We start from the raw sequence: 25,978 nt of genomic DNA on the forward strand, positions 1-25,978 counted from the left end.
CAGGTGTGCACCACCACGCCCCACTCATTTTTGTATTTTTAGTAGAGATGGGATTTCACCACATTGGTCAGGCTGGTCTCAAACTCCTGACCTCAGATGACCTGCCTGCCTCAGCCTCCTGAAGTGTAAACCTGGATTTAGAGCCACTCCTTTGTTAGTATGAACCAAGGGCTCTGTGAGGACTTGTTTTTTCCCATTTCAGTATGTAAAATGGACCAATGACAAGAGTCTCGGTGGCATCGAGGGCTGCCTGTCAAAGCTCAAAGCAGCAGATCCGACCTTCGGTGAGTGACGCCCTCCCTGGGTGGAGGCGCCCCACTTCACAGATCCAGCCCCTCTCTCTCTCCCTGACCACAGGGACACAGTTGGGATGGGGAAGGCAGGTTGGGTGGCGGCAACCGGGGTGGCATTTGCACAGCGGGAGGGAAGATGACAGCTGCCATTGTATTTGGAAAAACAGCCATTCTCATAAAGATGCCAGGTTCTAACAGAAGGCGTTTTCAAGTCTTTTCTCTAATTGCCATCAATTCTGGAATGAAGGTGCTGATCGCATTCTCAGATGAGGAAAGAGGGTTGGCAAGAGTAAGACTGGACCTGAAGCCACCCAGCTGGTGGTTGACAGCTGGGATTAGATAAGGCTTCCTGAGTCCAAGGCCCAGAGCCCGGGAACATGAGAGATGGCTGCTGCAGCCTCCCTCAGGGGACCAGTGAGGCCTCATCCAGAGTGGCTGGGGCGAGGTGGGAACCGATGGCTGACAGAGGCCGACATGTGTGTACAGCAGGCGTGGGGAAGCCAGCACAGTGCATTGCAGGTGTGTGGTCCCAGGGTGCGGCAATGTTCCGGGCCAGGGAGAAGGGCTGATGAGGAGACAGGGCTCTCGGCAGGGCAGCAGGGACCCCTTTCTCACCCTGCTGCATCCTGGTCAGACTTACGGCAGGGGGCTTGTGCTGCCCTGGAGAGGACAAACAAGGAAATAACTGGGGGAGAACAGGGTAGCCAAACCCAGTCATGGGGAGCCAGTAGCCAGGGGCGGGCTCGGACTTTCTGAGCAGACCTCCAGCCCTTATCAGGGGCTTTGACCACTTGAATCACCAGCTGGGTTGGGCCTGAATCACCAGCTGTTTTCCAGGAGCCAAATGGGTGGTCCTAGCACTATGGTTGGGTCCTGAGTCCCAAGCCTGAGCCAGTGACCAAGTTCCAAATGCCAGTGGACACTGGCTCTCCAGAGCGGGGTCTGGGGGTCTGCAGTCCTGCCAGCAAGGCTGCTGCGAAGGCCACAAGGCCTGTGTGAGCAGTGCAAACAGGATCGGGACTTCTGTGCTCCGGGGCCTCCTTGTCCAGCCCCTCATGAGCAGCATCCGCTGATGCCTCCCGGGAGCTGTGTGCCGGCTGTGCTGACAGTGTCACCTGAGGAGCCAGAGGCAGCCTCGTACTAAGTGGCTCATCCAGTGAGGGGGAAGGTGCTTTAGACACTGGTGCTCAGCAGAATGCCCTCATTAGAAAAATGTTCAAGACCGCTTTTAGGCTTGCTGCACCCTTCTGCCTGACAAGCGCCGAGGCTGAGTTCTAGGCAGTTGCCAGGGCCACAGTGCACAGCCTGCTGCTGCATGGGGTGTCTGTGTGACATGTGGAGCCTGGCTGGGCTCGGCTGGGCTGGACCACCTGACTCACCAACCGTTCTCTTACCTCCCACCAGCAATGGGCCACGCCATCTCGAATGGCCTGGTGCTGATTGGCACTGGAAGCTCCGTGAAGCTGGACAAAGAGCTGGACCTGGCTGTGAAGACGATGGTGGAGATTTCAAGAACCCAGCCGCTGACAAGGCGGGAGCAGCTGCACGTGTCTGCAGTAGAGACATTTGCCAAGGGGTGAGGGGCCTCTCTGGGCCAGGAGCTGGCCCCCTGAGGCTGTGCTGGGGAGTGGCAGGATATCCCTTTCCCAATGCCCTTGGGAGGAGGGCTGGTGGGAGAATGATTCTCCCCCTGGCTCGTGAGATGCTCTGGCAGAAAATTGCTTCCTGTTCTTCTAACCTTGGTGGAGTGCTGAATGAGGAAGCAGCTGGTGAAGATTCTCAACTTAGTGTTCAAAGTAACTTATTTTGTTTCATTAAGTAAATTGTATATTATTTTCATTACAAAAATAATAGGGTCACACTACAGAACTAACTAGGTTAGGGAAGAGAGAAGAAAATATGCTGCTTCTAGTGGGAAATAAAAAATCTATCAGATTAAATCAAATATGCACCCATATGCTCCTTGCTCTCGCACTGGCTTTCACGTCATCCCACCCCACCGCTGTTCCCCACGCTGGTTCCCTCATTCTCCGAGACAACCCCTGTGTCTGCTCAGGCAGGCAAGATACCCTGTAGAGTTAGGTGACCTTAGCTGATTGCTCAGGTGCTCAGGGATTCCCAACCCTGAGACTGGGGAAGTGCTGCCTGGCCTTCCTGGTGAGTCCGCCCAGGTGTGGGTTCCACCTCGGGGACTTCCTGCAGCTGTCTCACCGTTCCAGTGGGATGATCTTTGGCAATTTGTTAAACCAGTTTTTTTTTTAATTTAACTAAAGAGTAAAATTTTCCACTGAAAACCAGTAGGAAATTTTGCTCTTTAGTTCAATTTAAAAAAACTAACATAGGCCGGGTGTGGTGGCTCACACCTATAATCCCAACACTTTGGGAGGCTGAGGCGGGTGGATCACAAGGTCAAGAGATAAGACCATCCTGGTCAACTTGGTGAAACCCCGTCTCTACTAAAAATACAAAAATTAGCGGGACATGGTGGTGTGCGCCTGTAGTCCCAGCTACTTGGGAGGCTGAGGCAGGAGAATTGCTTGAACCCAGGAGGCGGAGGTCGCGGTGAGCCGAGATTGCGCCATTGCACTCCAGCCTGGGTAACAAGTGAAACTCCGTCTCAAAAAAAAAAAAAACTAACATAGAAACTAATTAAAAAAAAAAAAACTCCCTCTGGTGCAGTGGCTCATGCCTGTAATCTCAGCATTTTGGGAGGCCGAGGTGGGCAGATCATGAGGTCAGGAGTTTGAGACCAGCCTGGCCAATATGGTGAAACCCTGTCTCTACTAAAAGTACAAAAATTAGTTGGATGTGCTGGTGCATGCCTGTAATCCCAGCTACTTGGGAGGCTGAGGCAGGAGAATCATTTGAACCTGGGAGGCAGACGTTACAGTGAGCGGAGATCATGCCATTGCACTCCAGCCTGGGCAACAGGGTCAGACTCTGTCTCAAAAACAAAACAAAACAAAAAAACCACTTCCATGCAGACCATGACACTAGTGAGAAGCAATGCCTCTTACATTCCCCAAGTGAGTGGACTGTGTTCAGTGTTGGTGAGAAATCTTTATCTGTTTCCAGGAACTTTCCGAAAGCCTGTGAACTATGGGAACAGATTCTCCAGGACCACCCGACGGACATGTTGGCCCTGAAATTTTCCCATGATGCTTATTTTTACCTGGGCTATCAGGAACAGATGCGAGATTCTGTTGCTCGAATTTACCCCTTCTGGACACCTGACATCCCCCTAAGCAGGTAGGTGCCAGCAGCAAATCACATCATTTCTGTTTCTTAATCTCTCTCTTCTGCCCTAAAAACATGATGAGTCTCTTGGCCCTGTCCTAAAAGTAATGGGACCACTGTTGCTGTTCTCCTAGTTCCTTAAAGTTCAAAAGTTTCATTTTCTTCATTTGATTTTCATCCCGCCTGTGAATGAGGTAGTGCCATTATGTATCAGTCAGCGTGGGATTGTTTTTGCTGCAGTAAGAAACATCTCCTGGTTCTTCTTCCCTAAAGCTTATTTTGTTTATTAATTTTTTTTTTTTTTGAGACAGAGTCTTGCCCTGTCACCCAGACTAGAGTGTAGTGGCATGATTTGAGCTCACTGCAGCCTCCACCTCCCAGGTTTCAGTGACTCTCCTGCCTTGGCCTCCCAAGTAGCTGGGGCTACAAGTGCATGCCACAATGCCTGGCTAATTTTTGTATTTTCAGTAGAGATGAGGTTTCACCATATTGGCCAGGCTGGTCTCAAACTCCCGACCTCATGATCCACCTGCCTTTGCCTCCCAAAGTGCTGGGATTACAGGCGTGAGCCACCGTGCCTAGCCTTTACCCAAAGCTTATTAAAGGTTTATTTTTCACTCATACTATATGACTACCTTAGGAGGGCTGAGGGCTCTACCACCATATCCTTGTCTCCATCCGGGATCCCAGCTGATGAAGCATCTGCCCTCTGGACATACCTGTCTCTAAGAGGGAAAAGTGAGCTTTCATGGGAGCTTACAATGGCAATAAAAGGTTTAAAATGAAAGGAATACCCTGCCATTCCCAAGTCAGTGGCCAGAACTGATCACATGACCTTGCCCACCCACAAGGAGACCAGGAAGTACAGTTCTAGGATGTGCTCGGGAAGAGAGGAGGCCTGGAATGCAAATGAACACCCCCAGTGACCACCACACAGGACTGACCTCACTGCAGCTTAATTACAGGATAGTTGTGAGGTTCAAACAGGTTACTAAGCTGTATTTAGTCAGCGCTTTCCAGAGAAGTACAGAGAGCTCTGAGACAGAGAGAGAGATGGAGATTTATTTTAAGGAATTGGCTCCTGTGAATGTAAGGGCTGGCAAGTTGAAAATCTGTAGTGTAGGGCAGCAAGCTGGGAATTCCTGCAAGCTGCATTAGTCTTGCATTTGGAAGCAGTCTGCAAGCAGAATTTCTTCTACGGACCTCAGTCTTTCTCTTAAGGCCTTTAACTGATCGATGAAGCCCACGCACATGGAGGGTAATCTGCTTCACTGAAATTACATCTAGAAATACCTTCACAGGACTGGGCACAGTGGCTCATGCCTATAATCCCAGCTCTTTGGGAAGCTGAGGCGGTAGGATTGCTTGGGCCCAGGAGTTCAAGATCAGTCTGGCCAACACGGCAAGACCCTGATTCTACAAAAAGAAAAAAATAGCTGGGTGCCGTGGCTCACGCCTATAATCCCAAAACTTTGGGAGGCTGAGACGGGCGGATCACCTGAGGAGTTCAAGACCAGCCTGGCCAACATGGAGAAACCCAGTCTCTAATAAAAACAGAAAAAAATTAGCCAGGTGTGATAGCACATGCCTGTAATCCCAGCTACTTGAGAGGCTGAGGTAGGAGAATCTCTTGAACCTGGAAGGCAGAGGTTGTAATGAGCCAAGATCTCGCCACTGTACTCCAGCCTGGGTGACAGAGCGGAACTCTATCTCAAAAATAATAATAAATAAAAATAAAAAATAAAAAATAAATTATCCAGGCACAGCTACTCAGGAGGCTGTGGCGGGAGGATCCCTTAAGCCCGGAAGTTTGAGGCTTCAGTGAGCTGCGATCATGCCACTGCATTCCAGCCTGGGCAGCAGAGCAAGACTCTCTAAAAGAATTTTTAAAAAGGCTGGGTGTGGTGGCTCGCGCCTGTAATCCCAGCACTTTGGGAGGCCAAGGTAGGTGGATCACCTGAGGTCAGGAGTTCGAGACCAGCCTGGTCAACATAGTGAAACCCTGTCTCTACTAAAAATACAAAAATTAGCCAGGTGTGGTAGTGGGCATCTGTAATCCCAGCTACTTGGATGGCTGAACAGGTAGGCGGAGGTTGCAGTGAGCCAAGACTGTGCCATTGCACTGCAGCCTGGCCAAGAAAAGCGAAACTCTGTCTCAAAATAATAATAATAAAACAAATAAAAATACTTCTACAGCAACATCTAGACTGGTGTTTGACGGAACAACTGGGCACCATGATCCAGCCGAATCAACATATAAAAAATTAACCGTCACAAGAACCTAATAGTACCCGACACACAGTAAGCATACAGTCAGTAGCTGAAGTGTTGAGGACTAAATGACCCCAGTAAACACTCAATACATATATATATTTTTAAAGATAAGTCTGGAAGCCAGTACTCAAGAACATTGCTTTGGGGCCAGGCACGGTGATTCATGCCTGTAATCCCAGCACTCTGGGTGGTCAAGGCGGGTGGATCATGAGGTCAGGAGTTCAAGAACAGCCTGACAAATATGGTGAAACCCTGTCTCTACTAAAAGTATAAAAATTAGCCTGGCCTGGTGGCACCTGCCTGTAGTCCCAGGTACTTGGGAGGCTGAAGCAGGAGAATCGCTTGAGTCCGGGAGGCAGAAGTTGTAGTGAGCACCACTGCCCTCCAGCCTAAGCGACAGAGTGAGACTCCATCTCAAAAAAAAAAAAAGACATTGCTTCAATGAATAACAAAAGCTAGAATCAGTCTCCTTGCACAGTAGAGAAGCCAAAATCTTAGTCTCAGCCCCATTGCCCTATTTTGTTTTCACTTAACCCCAAGAAACAACAGGAAAGAACACCTTTCACATGTGAGCGCCCTAGATACTCGGGTGCCCAGTTGCAGATGAGATTGGAAGTGTGGGCTGAGGGCGGTGTCTCACGCCTGTAATCCCAGCACTTTGGGAGGCAGAGACAGGTAGATCACCTGAGGTCAGGAGTTTGAGGCCAGTGTGGCCAACGTGGTGAAACCTCGACTCTACTAAAAATACCAAAATTAGCCGAATGTGGTGGTGAGCACCTGTAGTCCCAATTACTTGGGAGGCTGAGGCAGGAGGATTGCCTGAACCCAGGAGGTGGAGGTTGCAGCGAACTGAGATCGCACCACTGCACTCCAGCCTGGGCGACAGAGTGAGACTCCATCTCAAAAAAACAAACAAAAAACAAAAAAAAGTCACAAGAGTGATTGGAAGTGTGTAATTATTCAGCAGTGTCTTCCAGCCCATCCTGGGCTGGGCCCGGGCTGAGGATGAGTTGGACAGACAGGGCCCATCATGCTGTGGGAGCTCCGGGTCTGAGGAGGACCCAGCTGTCCACTGAGTACAGTGCAGGCCAGGCAGGGGATTGTGTACAGCACTGCAGAAGCCAAGGAGGAGCTGTGGACAGCCCACAGGTCACGGAGGCTTCCCAGGGAGGTGCCCCTGGGTCATGCCTCTGGGTGGACGTCACCAGGCAGACAGGAGGGAGAGGACCCTTGTTATTCTCAGTGGAGACCCGTATTGATTCTTAGGAGGTGGGAGGGATGCTCACTGAGGAGCAGGCCCGCTTTCTGTGCTGAGCTTGGGGATGATTGTGCAGATGTAACATTTACCTTGCCCCTCACCAGTCAGAAGCATGGAATTGCTGAAAAGCACAGAGCTTGGCACGGGGTTGGGGGGTGTCAGTCTCCTGCGGCTGCTGTAGTAAAGGGCTGCAAACTGGGTGGCTTGGAGCAGCAGACAGGTACTCACAGCTTTGAGGGCCAGGAATCCCATCTAAGGCGTCAGCAGGGCCAGCGCCCTCCAAGCCTCAGGGGTGGGTCTTTCCCGCCTCTTCCATTGCCTGGTGGTGCCCAGAGCTCCCTGAAGTCCCTTGGCTCGAAGCTGCGCCACTTTGCCTTGGTCTTTATCTGCCGCCCTCCCTCTGCATCTGTGTCTTCACACAGCCCTCTTATATGGACACCAGGCATTGCATTAGAGCCCACCCTAATCCCATGTGACCTCCTCTAAACTTGACTACCTCTCCAAAGACTGCATTTCCATAAAAGGTCACATTCCCGGTACTAGGCGTTAGGACCTCAGTGTATCTTTGGAGGGACACAATTCAGCCTGCTACCTGTCCGTTTTGTACTCTGAGATCTTTTTTTCTGTTTTTAGCTATGTGAAAGGCATCTACTCTTTTGGCTTGATGGAAACCAACTTCTACGATCAGGCAAAAAAACTCGCCAGAGAGGTAAGTGGGCCCTTCCCAGGGTCCCTGATCCTCAGGGAGCAGCTGTCTGGTGGACCAGGGCACGTGAGGGGCACCATTCATGTGCGACCCCGTGAGCCCCACCCTGGCCTCACTTCCTTTCAGAGACTGGGGAGCTCAGGTTAGTGTGAGCCGCTGCCGCCTGCCAGGGGCTGTTGTTCACCTGTGGCCCCCGAGGTCCCCAGAGCCATGTTCCTTGTCTGACACTGGTTCCACTTCTACAGATGAGACTGATGGGGTGTGGGGAGCCCATGGTCAGCCCACTCACTTGGGGTTGCACAGAGTGGCAGCTCCGGGCTTGCAGCAGCTCTGCCTGGCTCTGAGCCCATTCTGCCCTGCTGGTGTAGGGCTGTAGGAGGAGAGGCATAAATACACATTGGTCCTTCCTCCCTGAACTTCGCCATTTCTAAGCATCACTCATGGCACTAGAGGTTCAGGGAGCTGAGTGGTGATTGCCAATCATGATGATACCTGGGCCCAGGGCCAGGTGGCAGCCTGCAGCTGGCTGTCAGGCATGGGGTGCAGGTGGTCTTATGCTCTGGGGGGGTCCCTCTCCTGTACTCCTCTTGCAGGAGTGGAAACTGAGGCCCATGGAGGGGCTGTCATGCACAAGGGAGTGCAAGCTGCTCCTGTGCTGGGCTCTGCATGGCATGATATGTATGTCTGCTGCATCCACACAGCTCTGCCCACATGATGTTAAACTCTTTGTTGCCCAGATGAGGGGCCCGAGGCTCAGAGAGAGGCTAAGGCTAGAGCCTGCCTAAGGCCAGATGCCTCAGAGATGGCAGAGCTGGATTCTACCCAGATCACCCGACGACGGCTGTCCTTTCAGCTGCCTGGCCCAGGCGCCGGCCTCCCAATGTCCTGGCTGGGCTTCTTCCCTCAGTAGTTGCCCTAGTCAGCTTGCAGTACCCTCCCCGGGAGACAGCACTCTTTGGGGCCCATGGGTCGCTGGGCTCTCTGAAGACTGCTCTGACTACACAATCCAAGACTTGAGGCTTGGATGATGCATTCTTTGCTTTAACTCTGGTCAGGGCTTGTGGGGACCTGAGTGGCTTTCCGGCAGTCTTGGCTTCATGGCCTGGGTGACTGGATGCCACCATTCAGGGATCAGCTGCAGGAACGTTCCTTGGAGAACATGGCAGCTGGGCCCTCCCGTGGGTGGCGTCCATCTGGGCACCTGAGAGCTCATGGGACAGTTGGAGAAGCTCTGGACAAGGGTAGCTGTGGCAAACCAGATGTGGCAGGCCCCCCCACTGAGGGTGGCCAACAGTACATGCAAGCTCGCACCTTGCAAGGAGCAAGAAGTGGTGGATGGGGTCCCCCCCGGCTCCACTGCTCTACTCTCGCCCCCCATCCTTTGTCTGGCAGGCGCCAACTCTTCGACTCCAACCCCAGCACCCCACAGAGAAGTACTGGGCGGGGCCGGGCGCGGTGGCTCAAGCCTGTAATCCCAGCACTTTGGGAGGCCGAGGCGGGTGGATCACGAAGTCAAGAGATCGAGACCATCCTGGTCAACATGGTGAAACCCCGTCTCTACTAATACAAAAAATTAGCTGGGCACGGTGGTGCGTGCCTGTAATCCCAGCTACTCAGGGGGCTGAGGCAGGAAAATTGCCTGAACCCAGGAGGCGGAGGTTGTGGTGAGCCGAGATCGCGCCATTGCACTCCAGCCTGGGTAACGAGCGAAACTCCGTCTCAAAAAAAAAAAGAAGTACTGGGCGGGAAAAGCAGCTGCGACAGGGCCAGGGGTGGGAACACGTGGGCCATGTGTCTGTAGCCTCAGGCTGGTGAGGGCAGGAGGAACTGGGGCAGGAGCAGGCAGGCGGTGGGCACAGGCACAACCATGGAGCTTGGGGTCCTGTAGCTCCAAGCGGCTCGATGGGTAGAGGCTTTGGGAGGAAGCCGCAGGCCAGGAGCCAGGGCTGTAGAGGGGCAGGCGAGGACTGGATTGTACTGGGCCTTGAGCCTGGGAATGCAGTTTGGACTCTTTCCCAGGGAACCGTGGGAGGGCTCCAAGAGAGGGAGGAAGCGGGTCAGCCCATCAGAGCTGGTGACAGCCACCACCCTTCACTCCCGCCATTCGTGAAAGCAGCACACTTAGCAGGGTCCCATCTCAGAGCCCCACCCCCAGCCTGCTTAGACTGTGCCCAAGTAGTCCTGTACTCAGGGCCCTGCCCCAGGGGTGCCCATGGTCCACTGCAGACACGCTTTATTCCCCTCTGTGTTCCCACAGGGAGTGGGCCGGGCCCAGGAAAGCTGAGTGGCGGGCAGAGCGGCAGGGCTTGCTGGGGCCGACCTCCTGCCAAAAGCCTCGCAGCAGGTGCTGGGCCAGGGCAGAGGGGCTTGAGGCTTCTGGACACCTGTGAAAGGCGTGGGGAGACTGAGGCAGTGGGCTGGTGGGAACTCATGATTTGGCATGGGGGACCTGGGCACAGGCCAGGCAATGGGACCTCTGTGAGCCTGTTTACTGCTCCATTTTCTTTTTTTTTTTTTGAGACAAAGTTTTGCTCTTGTCACCCAGGCTGGAGTGCAATGGCATGATCTTGGCTCACTGCAACCTCCATCTCCCAGGGTGATTCTCCTGCCTCAGCCTTCCAAGTAGCTGGGATTACAGGCACCTGCCACCACGCCTGACTAATTTTTGTATTTTTAGTAGAGACGGGGTTTCACCATGTTGGCCAGGCTGGTCTCAAACTCCTGACCTCAGGTAATCCACCCGCCTCGGCCTCCTGAAGTACTGGGATTACAGGCGTGAGCCTACTGCTCCATTTTCTAAGCTCCACCTGGGGCTTAGTAGATGCTTAGCAAACATGAGCTAGACACATAAATAGAAGAAAGAACAGCTAGGAGGGGAGGATCACTCCATGAGTCCTGCATGCCTCGCTGGTTACTGTCAAGCTCACAGGTCGTGGGAGCGGCTTTTGTCATAAACTGTGATAACCTTAGAGTCAGCTGTTTCTGCACCCAGAAAGCCACGTCTCCTCACATGTGTGGCAGTGGGAAGAGGCAGCCACGGCCGCTGGAGCACTTGACAGTTCACACTGCATTCACAGGGACAGTAACCATTTCTCTAAGAGGAAGGCAGCATCCGTGGCCTTTCTGGCAGTAACTGAGGCCCAGAGAGGGCGGGCATGTTTGCAGGTGCCTCAGCTGTATGCAGAAGGCTGTGGGCTTAGGGATGAACCTTGGCTTTGGAAAGACCCTGTTGCTGTCCAGCTGGGTGACCCCAGGCAAGTCGCTTAGTCTCCCGAAATCTCTGCTTCCTCATCTGTGAACCAGGCAGTGAGACCCGTGAGCTGGTGTGCTTAGGCAGGCAGGAAGTGGTGCCAATGGTCAGTGTCTTGAGTCAGAGCCCTGTTCCCACACTTGCTCCACCCCGTTCAGCCCAGGCCCCTCTTGCCCCTTAGAGACCTGTCGTTGCCTGCCCTGGCAGCCTGACTGATCCACTTTATCTGGAATCCTCTTCCCTGCACCCCGCATAGGCTTTATCTATGAACCCGACAGACGCGTGGTCAGTGCATACCATCGCTCACATCCATGAGATGAAAGCAGAGATCAAGGATGGGCTGGAATTCATGCAGCACTCAGAGGCCCAGTGGAAGGTACGATGCTTGTCCCTGGGTCTGTTACCTCCCTGGGAAATTCAGTGCATCCCCTTGAGTTAGGCTGAGGCTTTATGAACAGGAGGAGTTACAGGGTGTAGCTTAATTCTTGGGGTTCCTTCTCCTCCTCCTCTTGCACCTGCCTCAAGTGTTTGGCTGCTGAGCAGAGTGCAGTCAAGATTCTAGTCCATGCCCCAGGCCTAAACCTTGCCCTAGGGACTCCACTGAGGCTGCTTTGTATTTGGGGTCACCCTGCTTTGTATCAGGGGAGGGTGTGCACTTGACTCCCAAGCAGGGGCCATGCAGTCTGAGCTGTGCTGGGAGGACCCTCAGGCCTCCAGATTCGTACCTGTCAAGGGGGGAGCTGTCAGGTTCCCTCCTCAGGGACAGTGAGGTTTGTTTGAGGTTCCTGAGTGCTGGGCGCTGTCACTTGCCAAGGATCATGAGTCCAGTTTCCCTAGTTTGGAATATCCTAGCAGGGGCCCGCTCCGAGCCCAGCACAGGTCATCATACTGAGGGCAACCTAAGGTAGCCGTCAGCATACCACCTGCTCCCCTGGCTCTCGGGGCTTTGCCAGCACCTGCTGGAGTGTGGTCCTGGGCCTGATGATTCCCTGCAGGTTTTTTTTTTTTTTGAGACACGTTCTTGCTCTGTTGCCCAAGTTGGAGTGCAGTGGCACAATCAGGGCTCACTGCAGCCTCGACCTCCTGGGCTCAAGCAATCCATCCACCTCAGCCTCCCAAGTAGCTGGGACTACTGGTGCATGCCACCACACCTGGCTAATTTTTAAATTTTTTTTTAGAGAGAGACAGGGTCTCTTCCTTATGTTGCTCAGGTGGGTCTTGGACTCTTGGGCTCAAGTGATCCTTCTGCTTCAGCCTCCCGACGTGCTGGGATTACAGGCATGAGCCACTGTGCTTCGCTGATCCTTGCAGTTTTATTGAAGTGCCCCGAGCTCTCTGGGCACCCGTGGGCCTCGCATCTCCCTGTGAAGTGGCTGTTATTCCGTTTATCAACTTCACACATGAGGAGGGCGAAGCTGGAGTTGCTGAAGTAACCTCCTCTGTGCTGGTCCTGGGGCTGCTGCTCTCTAGCTTGAGCAAGCAGGCTGTGAAGCTCCCCAGCCTCAGTTTCCTCCTTAGTAAATGCAGGCATAATAATCACCACCCTTCGGAGTGGAAGGTAAGTATGTGGCGTGGAGGCGCCCAGCACAGGCAGAAAATATTGTTTCCTGCACTCAAAAATGATGGTTTCTATAGCTGGGCACTGTGGCCCACGCCTGTAATCCCAGCACTTTGGGAGGCTGAGGTGAATGGATCACCTGAGGTCAGGGGTTCAAGACCAGTCTGGCCAACAAGGTGAAACCCCATCTCTACCAAAGACAGAAAAATTAGCCAGGTATGGCCAGGCATGGTGGCTCATGCCTATAATCCCAGCACTTTGGGAGGCTAAGGCGGGTGGATCACCTGAGGTCAGGAGTTAGAGACCAGCCTGAACAACATGGAGAAACCCTGTCTCTACTAAAAACACAAAAATAGCCGGGTGGTGCATGCCTATAATCCCAGTTACTTGGGAGGCTGAGGCAGGAGAATCACTTGCACCCAGGAGGCAGAGGTTGCCATGAGGCGAGATTGCACTCTAGCCTGTGCAACAAGAGCGAAACTTTGTCTGAAAAAAAAAAAAAATTAGGTGTGGTGGTGCACTCTTGTAATTCTAGCTACTTGGGAGGCTGAGATGGAGAATCACTTGAACCTGGGAGGTGGAGGTTGCAGTGAGCTGAGGTCACGCCACTTCACTCCAGCCTGGGCAACAGAGCCAGACTCTGTCTCAAAAAAAAAAAAAGATGACGGTTTCTGCGTTAGCACAAAACAGAATTTGTATTTTTCCCATAGGCCTTCAGACTTTTCATAAATTCTCGTTTTTTTTTTGTTTTTTTTTTAAAATTCTCATTTTTTTTTTCTCCAGGACTCGGATATGTTGGCTTGTCATAACTATTGGCACTGGGCTTTATATCTGATTGAGAAGGTAAGGTGACCATCTGTTTGCACTGTCTTACCCCATGAAGACGTCCAGAGGGAGAAAGATTTTTCTAGCTGTTGCTATGTATTCACATCCCGGGGGGGCAGTTCTGTTGTGTTTGCATGTTTCAGTGGTGACCTGATGCAATGCAGCATTCCTGTTTTCAAAGAGCATTCCAGGCTTGAGTTGCTTTAGGGTTTTTTCACTGTTGAAGCCTGGAATCACATCTGTGGTGTGTAACTAGTGGAGACCATTCAGACTGAGTGCCTCTCTGTGGCTGGAATGGACAGCCAAGCCCCCACCCCGCCGGGCGTACCTGCCTGGGCCATGAGATCTTCCAGCAGGAGCCAGGCCGTGTGGCAGCTGCTCGGGACACCCTTGACCCCAGGGATTCCGCCATAGGGTTCCATGTATGAGGCTGTCTCTTGCACTGCTCTTTATCATGGACAAAAGCTAGAAGCTCCCTGAATGTCCAAAAAGCAAGAAGTGCACAGAACATGAGGACCCTGTCGTGACATAAGAATGTGACGATACACTGTCTGGAAGACAGCACAGAACCCAGCTAAAGGTACAGGAGAGGAAACATATGCAGAAAAGAAAAAGGTGGCCTGGCGCAGTGGCTCACGCCTGCAATCCCAGCACTTTGGGAGGCCAAGGCAGGCAAATCACCTGAGGTCAGGAGTTTGATACCAGCCTAGGCAACATGGTGAAACCCCATCTCTACTAAAAATACAAAAATTAGCCGGGTGTGGTGGTGCATCCTGGCAGTCCTGAGGCTGAGGCACGAGAATTACTTGAACCCGGGAGGTAGAGGTTACAGTGAGCTGAGACTGTGCCGCTAAACTCCAGCCTGAGTGACAGAGGGAAAACCCATCTCAAAAGGAAGGAGAAAAAGGCTAGAAAGAAATACATGAAACAGCTTGCAGCAGTTAGTATGAGCAATACCTATATTACCTCTTCCACTAGGAGAGAGAATGCTTCCACAGCAACTGTTTCTTCAGTGGCTGCAGCACGGGGCGCTGCTCCTTCCTATGCTGGGAACCAGAGGCCTGGTTGGAAGCGGGTTCACCTTCTCCCGCCCTAATGCCGCCGAGGCACCACCCATCCCCCTGTGAGGGGAGGTGGAGGCTGGAGGCCATGCTTCGGGTGCTTTGGCCTGGCGGTTTTCAGCATTACACTTTGCCTTCTCCAGAGCTTAATCAGGAGAACTTTGTTCTTCCAGGGTGAATATGAGGCCGCGCTGACCATCTACGATACCCACGTAAGTTGCCTTCACACCCTGTGCGCTTTGTTGCAGCATTTTGCCTTTTAGTCTCAAACAGACCAGATCTTTGAGTTCATCGGGTTATCCCAGCCAGAAAAAACAGCTGGAGCAAGAACACGTTTCTTGTGTAAGGCCTCATGGGGTCAGGAGGAGCCAGGAGGGGCCAGGAGCAGTGTTGTAACCCTGCCTGTGATGGCGACAGTGGTTGGCTCTGCTCCCCCTGAGGGTGTTGATAGATTTACACGTCTGAGGGCCTCGTCTGCAATCGTGGACTTTTCTCCAGCCCCTTCATATCATTTTTCTTTAGTTAGACAACTGGTCTACCCATTGGAATTTTTTTACTTTACCATGATAAAATATAAATAACATAAAATTAAGTGTACAAGGCCGGGTGTGGTGGTTCACACCTGTAATCCTAGCACTTTGGGAGGCCAAGGCAGGTGGATCATTTGAGGTCAGGAGTTCAAGACCAGCCTGGCCAACATGGCAAAATCCTGTCTCCACTAAAAATATAAAAAAATGCGCCAGGCGTGGTGGTAGGTGCCTGTAATCCCAGCTACTCAGGAGGCTGAGGCATAAGAATTGCTTGAACCCCAGGAGGCAGTGAACCAAGATCATGCCACTGCATTCCAGCCTGGGGTGACAGAGTGAGACCCTGTCTCCAAAAAAAAAAATTAAGTGTATAGTTCTGTGGCATTAAGCACATTCACATTGTGTAACCATCACCACCCTCCATTTCCAGAACATTCTTCATCTTCCCAAACTGAAACTCTATGTCCATTAAACACTAACTCCCCATTCCTCCTCCCCAGGCCCAGGCATTCTTTTGAGAGGAGAAAAAAAAGCCTGACTCACAACTCCCAAGGACCCTAGTGATGGCTTCATTATAAAAGCCTGGGACCATAGAAATGCTTGCGATCTGGGGACGTAAACACCAGAGAAAAACACACAGAACATTTCCCTTGAAGGAATCCTTTCTACATAATTAGGAAGTTGTAGGAAGAAATGAAGGGTGGGCCGGGTGAGGTGGCCCATGCCTGTAATCCCAGCACTTTGGGAGGCCGAAGTGGGTGGATCACCTGAGGTCAGGAGTTCGAGACCAGCCTGGCCAACATGGTAAAACCCCGTCTCTACTACAAATACAAAAATTAGCCAGGCATGGTGGTGGACGCCTGTAATCTTCCCAGCTACTCGGGAGGCTGAGGCAGGAGAATCACTTGAACCTTGGAGGTGGAGGTTGCAGTGAGCCAAGATCACACCACTGCACTCTAGCCTGGGCGACAAAGTGAGACTCCATCTCAAACAAATGAACAAAAGAAAGAAATGAAGGGTGGCATAATACACCATGAGCTTGAGGTGGCCCACTCAGCAAAGCTGAGTCTAGAAACATGATCGGGCAGACAACCCTCCTACTAGTGTGATCTGAGGCCTAGGGGTGGGAGGTGACAGATGCCTGGGCCTGGCACGGGCCCTGGGCCTGCGATGCAGTGGGCTCCTTCAGGTCTGCCTGGTGACCCCTCTAGTGCTTGGAGCAGTTCACACCCCAGTTGAAGGTGATGGGTCTGTTAGTTGAGGTGGTGGGGACAGTGGCAGAGGGCTTGCTCTATGCAGGCCCACCCTACCCAGATAGGCTGGCCCCCAGCTGGCCCTGCAGACCCCTCATTGAGCCCGCCTTGGCCGCCCTGTCTTCCAGATCCTTCCCAGCCTGCAGGCCGGTGGTTCAATGCTGGACGTGGTGGACAGCTGCTCCATGCTCTACCGCCTGCAGATGGAAGGTAGCAACCCCCACAGACCCGCTGGCTCCTGCCTCTTCTTCCCACATCATGAGAAGAGGGTGCTGTGGCCTCGGCCCGGGGCTGGGTAGGAGCTCATGGGTGAGCTGCTTTAGGCCCCTCTGCAGACCTTGGGATGGGCACACCTGGCCGCTGCCTTGGGTACTGCTGTGCAGCTGGAGGAGGTGCCCAGGCCGCATTCTTCTTTCTTCCAGTTCCCACCACTCCTTGGTGTGGAAGCCTCCAGCTCTGCACCCAGGGTGGCACCTGCTGTGCTGTTCCCGTGGCTGACCTGCCAAGCCTTCAGGGCACTGGTGGCACCTGGCCACCTGTCTCGACGCCACCTCCTTTCTAGAACACGGGAGAGTTTCTCAACTCCCTGGGATTGTAGACAGGTTTCTCAACCTTGTCCTGCTCTGTAGGTAGCCTGGAGGGACCAGCCACAGCTCTGGGGGCTATCAAGGGCTCCAGCCAACCACTGGGGTACCAGATGGTTCTCCTCTCACCTCAGGCTCAGCAGAGCCATCCTGGAACCACAGGGGCCTGGGCTAGGCCCTAGGTCAGCAGTACAGTGGGGGTGCAGGCCTAGGCTGAGCAATTCGGGGACCTGAGGGAGGGTATGGCAGGCTCTTTCTAGAGATTCTGGAAGACTTCCTAATGGAGGTGAAATGTGAGCCACAGAAGGATGTGTGGGGTTTGCTAGGCAGAGACAAGGAAAGAGTTACGTTCAGAGAGAGCGGCCCATCCAAAGCCACCAGGACACAGAAGCCAGCAGCCTGCTGCAGGACGAGTGGCCACAGGGCTCAACATGGCCAGATGGGGCAAGAGCAGGCTGAGGGTGTGGGAGCCAGGGAGCCCACCTGTGGGAAGAGCAGGCTGAGGGTGTGGGAGCCAGGGAGCCCACCTGTGGGAAGAGCAGGCTGAGGGTGTGGGAGCCAGGGAGCCCACCTGTGGGAAGAGCAGGCTGAGGGTGTGGGAGCCAGGGAGCCCACCTGTGGGAAGAGCAGGCTGAGGGTGTGGGAGCCAGGGAGCCCACCTGTGGGAAGAGCAGGCTGAGGGTGTGGGAGCCAGGGAGCCCACCTGTGGGAAGAGCAGGCTGAGGGTGTGGGAGCCAGGGAGCCCACCTGTGGGAAGAGCAGGCTGAGGGTGTGGGAGCCAGGGAGCCCACCTGTGGGAAGAGCAGGCTGAGGGTGTGGGAGCCAGGGAGCCCACCTGTGGGAAGAGCAGGCTGAGGGTGTGGGAGCCAGGGAGCCCACCTGTGGGAAGAGCAGGCTGAGGGTGTGGGAGCCAGGGAGCCCACCTGTGGGAAGAGCAGGCTGAGGGTGTGGGAGCCAGGGAGCCCACCTGTGGGAAGAGCAGCCTGAGGCTGGAGACCCAGAGAAAAGTAAGGAGGCTGGGGGATGTGTGGGGAGGCTGGGAGAGCTGTGGGAGGTCGGGGCATCCGTGGGAAGGCCGGGGGATGTATGGGGAGGCTGGGAGAGCTGTGGGAGGTCAGGGCATCCGTGGGAAGGCTGGGGGATGTGTGGAGAGGCTGGGGCAGCCTTGGGGAGGCCGGGGGAGCCGTGGGGAGGCTGGGGCAGCCTTGGGGAGGCCGAAGATGTGTGGGGAGGTTGGGGGAGCCATGGGGAGGCTGGGGCAGCCTTGGGGAGGCCGGGGGAGCCGTGGGGAGGTCGGGGGATCATCGGGGAGGCCAGAAGATGTATGGGGAGGCCAGGGGATCTCGGGGAGGCCAGGGGATCTGTGGGGACGTTAGGGGATCCATGGAGAGGCTGGTGGATCGCAGGGAGGCCGGGGGATCTGCGAGGAGGTTGTGGGATCTGTGGGGAGGCTGGGGATCCACTGGGAAGCTGGAGGATCCAAGACGCCTGGGGTTTGTCAAAGCAGCCAGAGGCTTTGTTTAATAGCCTTTGACACGTTTAAAAATGTGCTTCCTACTTATGTATCTGTGACCTCTACGATTAGACAGTCCTAGCACAGGCTTGCACACAAGGCCAGACGCTGCCCACCTCCCACCCTCTCACCTGGGACAGGGTCATCAGGGCCTCCAAGGGAAACGCTGTGAAGGAGGCCTATGTACAGGACATGGCCAAGAGCCTCACACCAGGCCCTGGGTCTCCTCCCCGTGTCCTCAGGGGTGTCTTTGGGCCAGCGGTGGCAAGATGTCCTGCCTGTGACCCAGAAGCACAGCCAAGACCACGTCCTGCTGTTCAACGACGCACACTTCCTGATGGCGTCCCTGGGTGCACACGACCCCCAGACCACACAGGAGCTGCTGACCACCCTGCGAGATGCCAGCGAGTATACAGAGGGGACCTTCTTGGGGTGGGGGTCCCCACCCTGCTGAGAGGGTGACCGGGTGCTAGGGCCATGCCGAGACCTGCTCAGTGCCTGCCCCATCTGTGAGTGCAGCTCAGGGAATGCCCATGGAGGCTGCTCCCAGGTGTGTACCCCTGTAGATGTGCGTCCCCAGTGTGGACCCCTGAGGCATGTGCACCCGCAGGTGTGTGGCCCACAGCTGTACAACTGGTTGCCCCAGGACACACAGCTGCCTCCCTCCCCAGCGTGGGTAGAGGTCCTCAGGGTCACAGGGCTGCCTCCCTCCCCAGCATGGGTAGAGGTCCTCAGGGTCACAGGGTGCCTCTCTCCCCAGCGTGGGTAGAGGTCCCCAGGGTCACAGGGCTGCCTCCCTCTGCAGCGTGGGTATGAGGTCCTCAGGGTCACAGCGCTGCCTCCCTCCCCAGCGTGGGTAGAGGTCCTCAGGGTCACAGGGCTGCCTCCCTCCCCAGCGTGGGTATGAGGTCCTCAGGGTCACAGGGCTGCCTCCCTCCCCAGCATGGGTAGAGGTCCTCAGGGTCACAGGGCTGCCTCCCTCCCCAGCGTGGGTAGAGGTCCTCAGGGTCACAGGGCTGCCTCCCTCCCCAGCGTGGGTAGAGGTCCTCAGGGTCACAGGGCTGCCTCCTTCCCCAGCGTGGGTAGAGGTCCTCAGGGTCACAGGGCTGCCTCCTTCCCCAGCGTGGGTAGAGGTCCTCAGGGTCACAGGGCTGCCTCTCTCCCCAGCGTGGGTAGAGGTCCTCAGGGTCACAGGGCTGCCTCCCTCCCCAGCGTGGGTAGAGGTCCTCAGGGTCACAGGGTTGCCTCCCTCCCCAGGGTGGGTAGAGGTCCTCAGGGTCACAGGGCTGCCTCCCGTGGAGAGGACACAGCGAAGCCCTGAAACCAGAGACACCTGCTGCTGGCAAGCCCTGAGGTCCTGGATGAGGTACTTCTCTGCTCTGAGCCTGTTTCCCCATCTAAATCAGGGATGGTGCCTGCCAAGGGCTGGTGAGGGCTGGCCTGAGAGACTGGGGCTGCCTTGCTGATTCCCTTCTGGGGGTGGTGATTGCCTTGACTTGTGGTGCCAGGCTTTTGCCTGTATTGTCAGCAATCCTGACAGTTTTGTTAGACTGGCATTTTTTCTTTTTTTTTCGAGACAGAGTCTTGCTCTGTCACACAGGCTGTAGTGCAGTGGCGTGATCTCAGCTCACTGCAATCTCAGCCTCCTGGGTTCAAGCAATTCTCCTGCCTCAGCCTCCCAAGTAGCTGAGACTACAGGCACATGCCACCATGCCCAGCTAATTTTTTGTATTTTTAATAGAGACAGACTTTCACTGTGTTAGCCAGGATGGTCTCGATCTGACCTCGTGATCCGCCCGCCCCAACCTCCCAAAGTGCTGGGCTTATAGGTGTGAGCCACCTCACCTGGCCTAGACTGGCATTGTTATGCCTGCTTCACAGATGAGCAAACTGAGGCCAGAAGGTGGGGGACTAGGCAACTGGAAATGGGCGAACTGCAACCTAGTTGTGAGCTCAGTGCCCCGTCCTGTCCCCTCGATGGGCTGCCCCGCCTGTCACTTCACCCCATCGGTGGGCCAGGGACACCTCGATGAGGAAGAAATGGCCCTGCCCCTCCCGGACGTTCTGTGGTGGGCAGGCAGCTGAGGGCACTGTCTCGGGTTTGCAGATCCCCAGGGGAGAACTGCCAGCACCTCCTGGCCCGAGATGTGGGGCTGCCCCTGTGCCAGGCCCTGGTGGAGGCTGAGGCCGGGAACCCCGACCATGTCCTGGAGCTGCTCCTGCCCATCCGCTACCGGATTGTCCAGCTCGGTGGCAGCAATGCCCAGGTGAGCCAACAGCTGCCAGCCAGGGCGCCCGGGGCCTGAGCCAGGGAGTCTGGGTGCCTGCAGCCCCCAAGTCTCTCCCGTGGTGTTGGTGCCCACAATGTGAGTGTGAATGTGTCTCTTATGCTCCCACGCTATCAGTTTGTCATCAAGGGTGCGGCATCAACCCCACTGTTCCCCTGGAGAGCAGGCAACCCACAGCGGGCAGGAGCTCACCTCCCCCTTCCCGAGTTACAGGAGCCTCACATGCCCAATTGACATTTCAGAGAGATGTCTTCAACCAGCTACTGATTCACGCGGCCTTAAACTGCACCTCCAGTGTCCATAAGAACGTGGCCAGGTGAGCTCCTGGCCCCTGCCCAGCACTCCAACTTTCACAGGTTCTCCCCTCAGACCTCGGGAGCGCCTGAAGGCCCCACCGCCCTCAGCCTGAGATGCTCCTGCTTCTGAGGCTGTGAAGTTGGAAGGCTGTGGGGAGTTTGGTTCTCCTTTGTTAGTGGGCTCAACCTCCACCCTCCCCAGCCTGCTCCCTTTCAGCCATGCTAAGCTACCCAGTTACGCAAATACGTCCTGCTTTTTTAGGCCCCCAGGCCTCTGCATGTGCGTGCCCACCGCTTGGAACACCCTTTACCTAATGCTCAGTTAGACCTCAGCTCATTTCTCCTGCCTGCCTGTGCTGGGTGCCAAGAGGCAGCAGTGAGCAGGCACAGCAGGCACTGCCTACCGGGAGCACATCTGTAGTGGGGGTAGCGACAGGGAGCAGTCAGACCCACAGAAACAGGTAAACGTGCACTGAGGGAGTGGCAGCTGAGGGCACACCTGAAAGCCCAGTGGGTTTAGCCAGGCCAAGCCAGGGGCTCGGAGGAGGGTGGCATAGCTGGAGGGTGAGAGTGTTAGGGTGGCATAGCTGGAGGGTGAGTGTGTCAGGAGGGTGGCGTAGCTGGAGGGTGAGAGTGTCAGGAGGGTGGCGTAGCTGGAGGGTGAGAGTGTCAGGAGGGTGGCATAGCTGGAGGGTGAGTGTGTCAGGAGGGTGGCGTAGCTGGAGGGTGAGAGTGTCAGGAGGGTGGCATAGCTGCCAGGTGAGTGACATAGCTGGAGGGTGAGTGTGTCAGGAGGCTGGTGGCATAGCTAGCTGGTGAGAGTGCCGGGGGAACCCTCAGGAGCCCCCCCATTGCCAGCAGCCTTGGTACTTCCATGGCCCGGCCTGCCTCCCTCCACTCAGGCAGCTGAGCTCTCGGCCAGCGGCTGTATAGCCCCTGTGCACCTGAGGGGAGACTGTGACATCTCTCCTTGCCCAGGTCCCCCGGGACCCTCAGACATAGGGGAAAGTAAGAATAGAGGGGCTGTGGGTGCCTGGTGGGGAGGGTGTGCTGGGAGAGCAGGTGGCAGCCCGGGGCCACAGGAGGCCCTTGGCTGGTGACAAGCCCAGTGGCTTAGGCGCGGGTGCACCAGCGCAGCTCCCTCCAGGCAGGGCTCCCACAGTGAGCCGTGCAGCCTCCGTGGTGCTGACGAAACGGGTCTGGCTGGCAGCACTTGAACTGCCTGAAACTGGAAAACGTCTTGGACACATGCTGCCCACTCTGCCCTTCCATGGCCATAGACAAAACCATGCATGTGTTTTAGTGGTCAAGCCCCTTGGGGAGCTCCAGGCTTCAGTGTGGCTGGGAGGTGGCGCCTCTGGCAGCAGTGGTGGGAAAGTGGCTGTGTGGACAGGAGGGTTGAGGGCAGAGCTGGGGTGAGCATCTGGGGGGCAGTGCAGCCGTGCTGATGGGCCCCCCCAAGGTACCGTGGGGGAGGATGGGAGGGAGAGCAAGCTGCACAGGGAGCTGACTGTGGTGGGAGGTGTTGGGGGTGTCTTTTCTCCTAGTCCCATCCTGCCACTAGGCAGCATCCCTGGGGCCATCAGGCATAGCTCACCAGCCCCCACAGTGGGAAACCCTCCACCCCAGCCTTGAGAAGGGATCTTCGAGCCCCGACACTGAGTGCCGGGCCCCAGCCCCTTCACACCACTCACGCCCTACAGAACCACTGTTGTCAGGTGTGTGGGGCTGTCTTAGTCAGTTGGGGCTGTTATTTAAAAAGTGCCACAGACGGGCTGGGTGTGGTGGCTCATGCCTGTAATCCCAGCACTTTGGGAGGGCCAGGCAGGTGGATCACCTAAGGTCAGGAGTTCAAGATCAGCCTGGCCAACATGCTGAAACCCCGTCTCTATTAAAAAATACAAAAAATTAGCTGGGCGTGGTGGTGGGTACCTGTAATCCCAGCTAATCGGAAGGCTGAGGCCGGAGAATCGCTTGAACCTGGGAGGTGCAGTTTGCAGTGAGCTGAGATCACACCATTGAACTCCAGCCTGGGCGACAGAGCAAGACTCCATCTCAGAAGAAAAGTGCCACAGACTGGGTGGCTTGCACAGTCGGCATGCCTCGTCTCACGGTTCTGGAGGCCGAAATGGCCAGGGTAGAGGCCTGGCAGGGCTCAGTTTCTGGTGAGGCCTCCCTTCTGGCTGTGGACAGCCGCTTTCCTGCTGTGTCCTCACATGACCTTTCCTTTGAGTGCTAGTTCTTTCAGGTCTCTTCTTTTTTAATTTTTTAACATTTTTAGAGTCAAGGTCTCTGTCACCCAGGTCGGAATGCAGTGGTGTGATCACAGTTTACTGTAAACTCAAACTCCTTGTCTCAAGGGTTCCTCCTCCTTCAGCCTCTCACAGTGCTGGGATTACAGGCATGAGCCACCACACCCATCTCTTCTTATAAGGGCACTAATCCCATTCAGGAGGGCCCCACCCTCATGACTTAATCACTTCCAAGAGGCCCTGCTCTCAATACCATTACCTTGGGCATTTGGGCTTCAACGTATACATTTAGCCTGGACACAGACATTCAGTCCACAGCTGGGTCTTTACCTCAAACCGTACCTGGGCTTCCTCTCTTCAAACTTGGGTTCTCCCCTTCACACCTGTTCTGCCCCCTCGTTGGTGTTGCTTCCTGCTCTGGAGGTCTGTGCCCTCCCATCCTCACCTCTCCCCAAACTGAGGCCAGGCCTCCTGCCCCTGGGCCTTGGCCCTTGCTGTTCCCTCAGTGCGGCAGCCCAGCCTGCCTGTGTTCTGCCTTGGGACCAAGGGACCACCAGGCCCCACATCCCTCTAGAAGGTTCTACAACAGAACCTCTGTGTCTGTTTCCGCAGGAGCCTTCTGATGGAGCGTGATGCCTTGAAGCCCAACTCACCTCTGACAGAGCGGCTCATCCGCAAGGCGACTTCTGTCCACCTCATGTAGTGAGCCAGCCTGGCCGCCTCCACCCTGTAGAACCTCAGTGATGGCCTCGCTAGCGTCCAGTCAGCTGCTCCATCGGCTTAGGGAGGGGAGACGGCCAGAGCCTGTTTGTTAGGGCTGTTAGAGGGTGATCTTCAGTTTTACAGGAAAGGGGTCAAAGGTTAATTTTAAATGTGATTCTGAATCTTCTTGCAGTCCTGGAGAAGGGCCAGCACGTCTTTTTAGCAGTCACAGCCAGTGTGGGTGCTGCTCTCTCCACCTGCCTTACAAATTCTGTTTCCCAGGGGAATGTGTCTACTGCCTGGTGGTTCAGGGGTTGGAAGGCAGGGCAGGGGTGGGGGCTGATTCCGCTGGGACGAGTCTTCCAGAGGCAGCCTCCCCCACCTGTCCCGCTCCCCACCAGGTTGCCCTTGGGATGGACCTTTTCATTTACTTTTCCATATATTCTAGACAGGTTCTGTCGTCTCATTGTGTTGCTGTCCCATGTTTCAGGTGAGGGTACCAAGGGTAGGGGAGTGGCCCGCCTGCTGCCTTTGGCCCCCGCCCCCTGCTGCTGCACCCCCTGCCCTCCTTGCAGATGAACGCGCACATGGGGTCCTCCTCTGTCTCTAGGGCGAGACTTCCGGCCCCTGGCGGGGACTGTGTTGCTGCTTGGAGCTGTCTCTCTTTAAACTGCACATCATTGGAGGGCTTCATGTCCACTATGATTTTAATCATAAACACACTTCCGAAGTGCAAGGATTGAGCTCAGGGCTGCTCTGTTGTGGCAAAACCCAGAGTGCTGTGATGTGTGGCTGTGACAAGCTTGGAGCGGGTCCTGCGAATGCCGACCCTGGCTCCTGCTTCCCCATTGAGTGCCCTCCTGAATGTGCTGCCGACTCGGTTGTCTGCTTTCAGCCTTCCTGTGAGGAGTGGTCCCAGTGCACAGATGTTTTTCAAGTTCCTTCAGTTCGTACTGAACTTAGGGAGGGATTCATCAGGGCAGGAAGTGGGCAGGCCTCCTAGAAGGGAGAGGAGACCTCCAAATCTATTGAGTGTCCACAGTTTGCTCATGCCCAGTTCCTCTAAGTCTTTGAGCATCTATGCTCCAGGCCTGGGGTTGGGTCCTGGGGAGACACCTTCTCCTTGAACTTAAGGTAGGTGGGGCTCGGCGGCTCATGCCCGTAATCTCAACATTTTGGGAGGCCGAGGTGGGCGGATCCCCTGAGGTCAGGAGTTTGAGACCAGCCTGGCCAACATGGTGAGACCCCATCTCTACTAAATATACAAAAATTTGCCAGGCGTGGTGGTATGTATCTGTAGTCCCAGCTACTCAGGAGGTTGAGGCAGGAGAATCACTTGAACCTGGGAGGCAGCAGTTGCAGTGAGCCAAGATCGTGCCACTGCAGTCCAGCCTGGGTGATAGAGCAAGACTCTGTCTCAAGGAGGAAAACAATTAAGTAGGTGGGACATCTAGTCAAGAAAATGGGTAATTATAGTAGGATTTCCAGTGAAGTGCCTTCTCTACCCAGGAGCTAGGGACACATCCTAAGAAGGAGCCTCCCTCCCGTCTCCTGGTTCCGAGCAAGACGTGACTTGGCTGTGTAATTGGGAACCCTGGTTCCTCCTCCAGGAAGCCTTATACCCCCCAACTCCGACTGCAGGCTGGTGAGGGTGCTGCCTCTGTGCCCCTCAGCCCTTGGCACCTGCCCTTGCTATTGCACCCTTGCCATGACCTCCCCAGGTCAGAGACAGCATCTGTCCTCAGCATCACCCGGCAAATGGCCTGCACTGAATAGCTGTCAATGAAAGTTGGTAAATGAATGCATAAATAAATGGAGCTGAACTCTGTATAAGGCTTTCTTGCATTACTGTGAAGAAATACCTGAGGCTAGGTAATTTATAAAGAGGTTTAATTGGCTCACAGTTCCCCAGGCTTTTCAGGAAGCATGGTGCAGGCATCTGCTTCTGATGCAACCTCAGGAAGCTTAAGATAGAAGGTGACGGGGAGCCAGTGTATCACATAGTGAGAGCAGGAATAAGAGAGAGAGAAGGGGAGGTCTCAGACTCTTGAATAACCAGATCTTACCTGAACTAAGCAAGAACTCATTCGTCACCAAGGGG

The 25,978-nt window shown here is 55.0% G+C and overlaps 1 protein-coding gene across 7 annotated transcripts in view; it reads left to right on the plus strand.

Moving 5' to 3' along the window:
- TTC38 (tetratricopeptide repeat domain 38) overlaps positions 1 to 25,710 on the plus strand; it is a 28,668-nt gene extending 2,958 nt beyond the window's left edge. For 2 of the 7 annotated variants that reach the window (XM_064368218.1, XM_064368223.1), the window contains 13 exons: positions 203 to 284; positions 1,698 to 1,869; positions 3,369 to 3,542; positions 7,696 to 7,771; positions 11,275 to 11,394; positions 13,360 to 13,419; positions 14,636 to 14,674; positions 16,371 to 16,452; positions 18,582 to 18,743; positions 19,597 to 19,705; positions 20,447 to 20,606; positions 20,870 to 20,943; positions 23,788 to 25,710. In XM_064368218.1, coding sequence (XP_064224288.1) covers positions 203 to 284; positions 1,698 to 1,869; positions 3,369 to 3,542; positions 7,696 to 7,771; positions 11,275 to 11,394; positions 13,360 to 13,419; positions 14,636 to 14,674; positions 16,371 to 16,452; positions 18,582 to 18,743; positions 19,597 to 19,705; positions 20,447 to 20,606; positions 20,870 to 20,943; positions 23,788 to 23,878 — 1,401 coding nt within the window. In that variant the 3' untranslated portion in view covers positions 23,879 to 25,710. Of the gene's footprint in view, positions 1 to 202; positions 285 to 1,697; positions 1,870 to 3,368; positions 3,543 to 7,695; positions 7,772 to 11,274; positions 11,395 to 13,359; positions 13,420 to 14,635; positions 14,675 to 16,370; positions 16,453 to 18,581; positions 18,748 to 19,596; positions 19,706 to 20,446; positions 20,607 to 20,869; positions 20,944 to 23,787 lie in introns of those variants that run through there. The other 5 variants (XM_064368219.1, XM_064368220.1, XM_064368224.1 and 2 more) reach the window with 5 other exon arrangements.
- The last annotated feature ends 268 nt before the right edge of the window (positions 25,711 to 25,978 follow it).

Source organism: Aotus nancymaae, unplaced genomic scaffold (genome assembly GCF_030222135.1).
Source record: "Aotus nancymaae isolate 86718 unplaced genomic scaffold, 86718_ANA_hifiasm-v0.15.2.pri h1tg000076l, whole genome shotgun sequence".
Lineage (NCBI taxonomy): Eukaryota > Metazoa > Chordata > Mammalia > Primates > Aotidae > Aotus > Aotus nancymaae.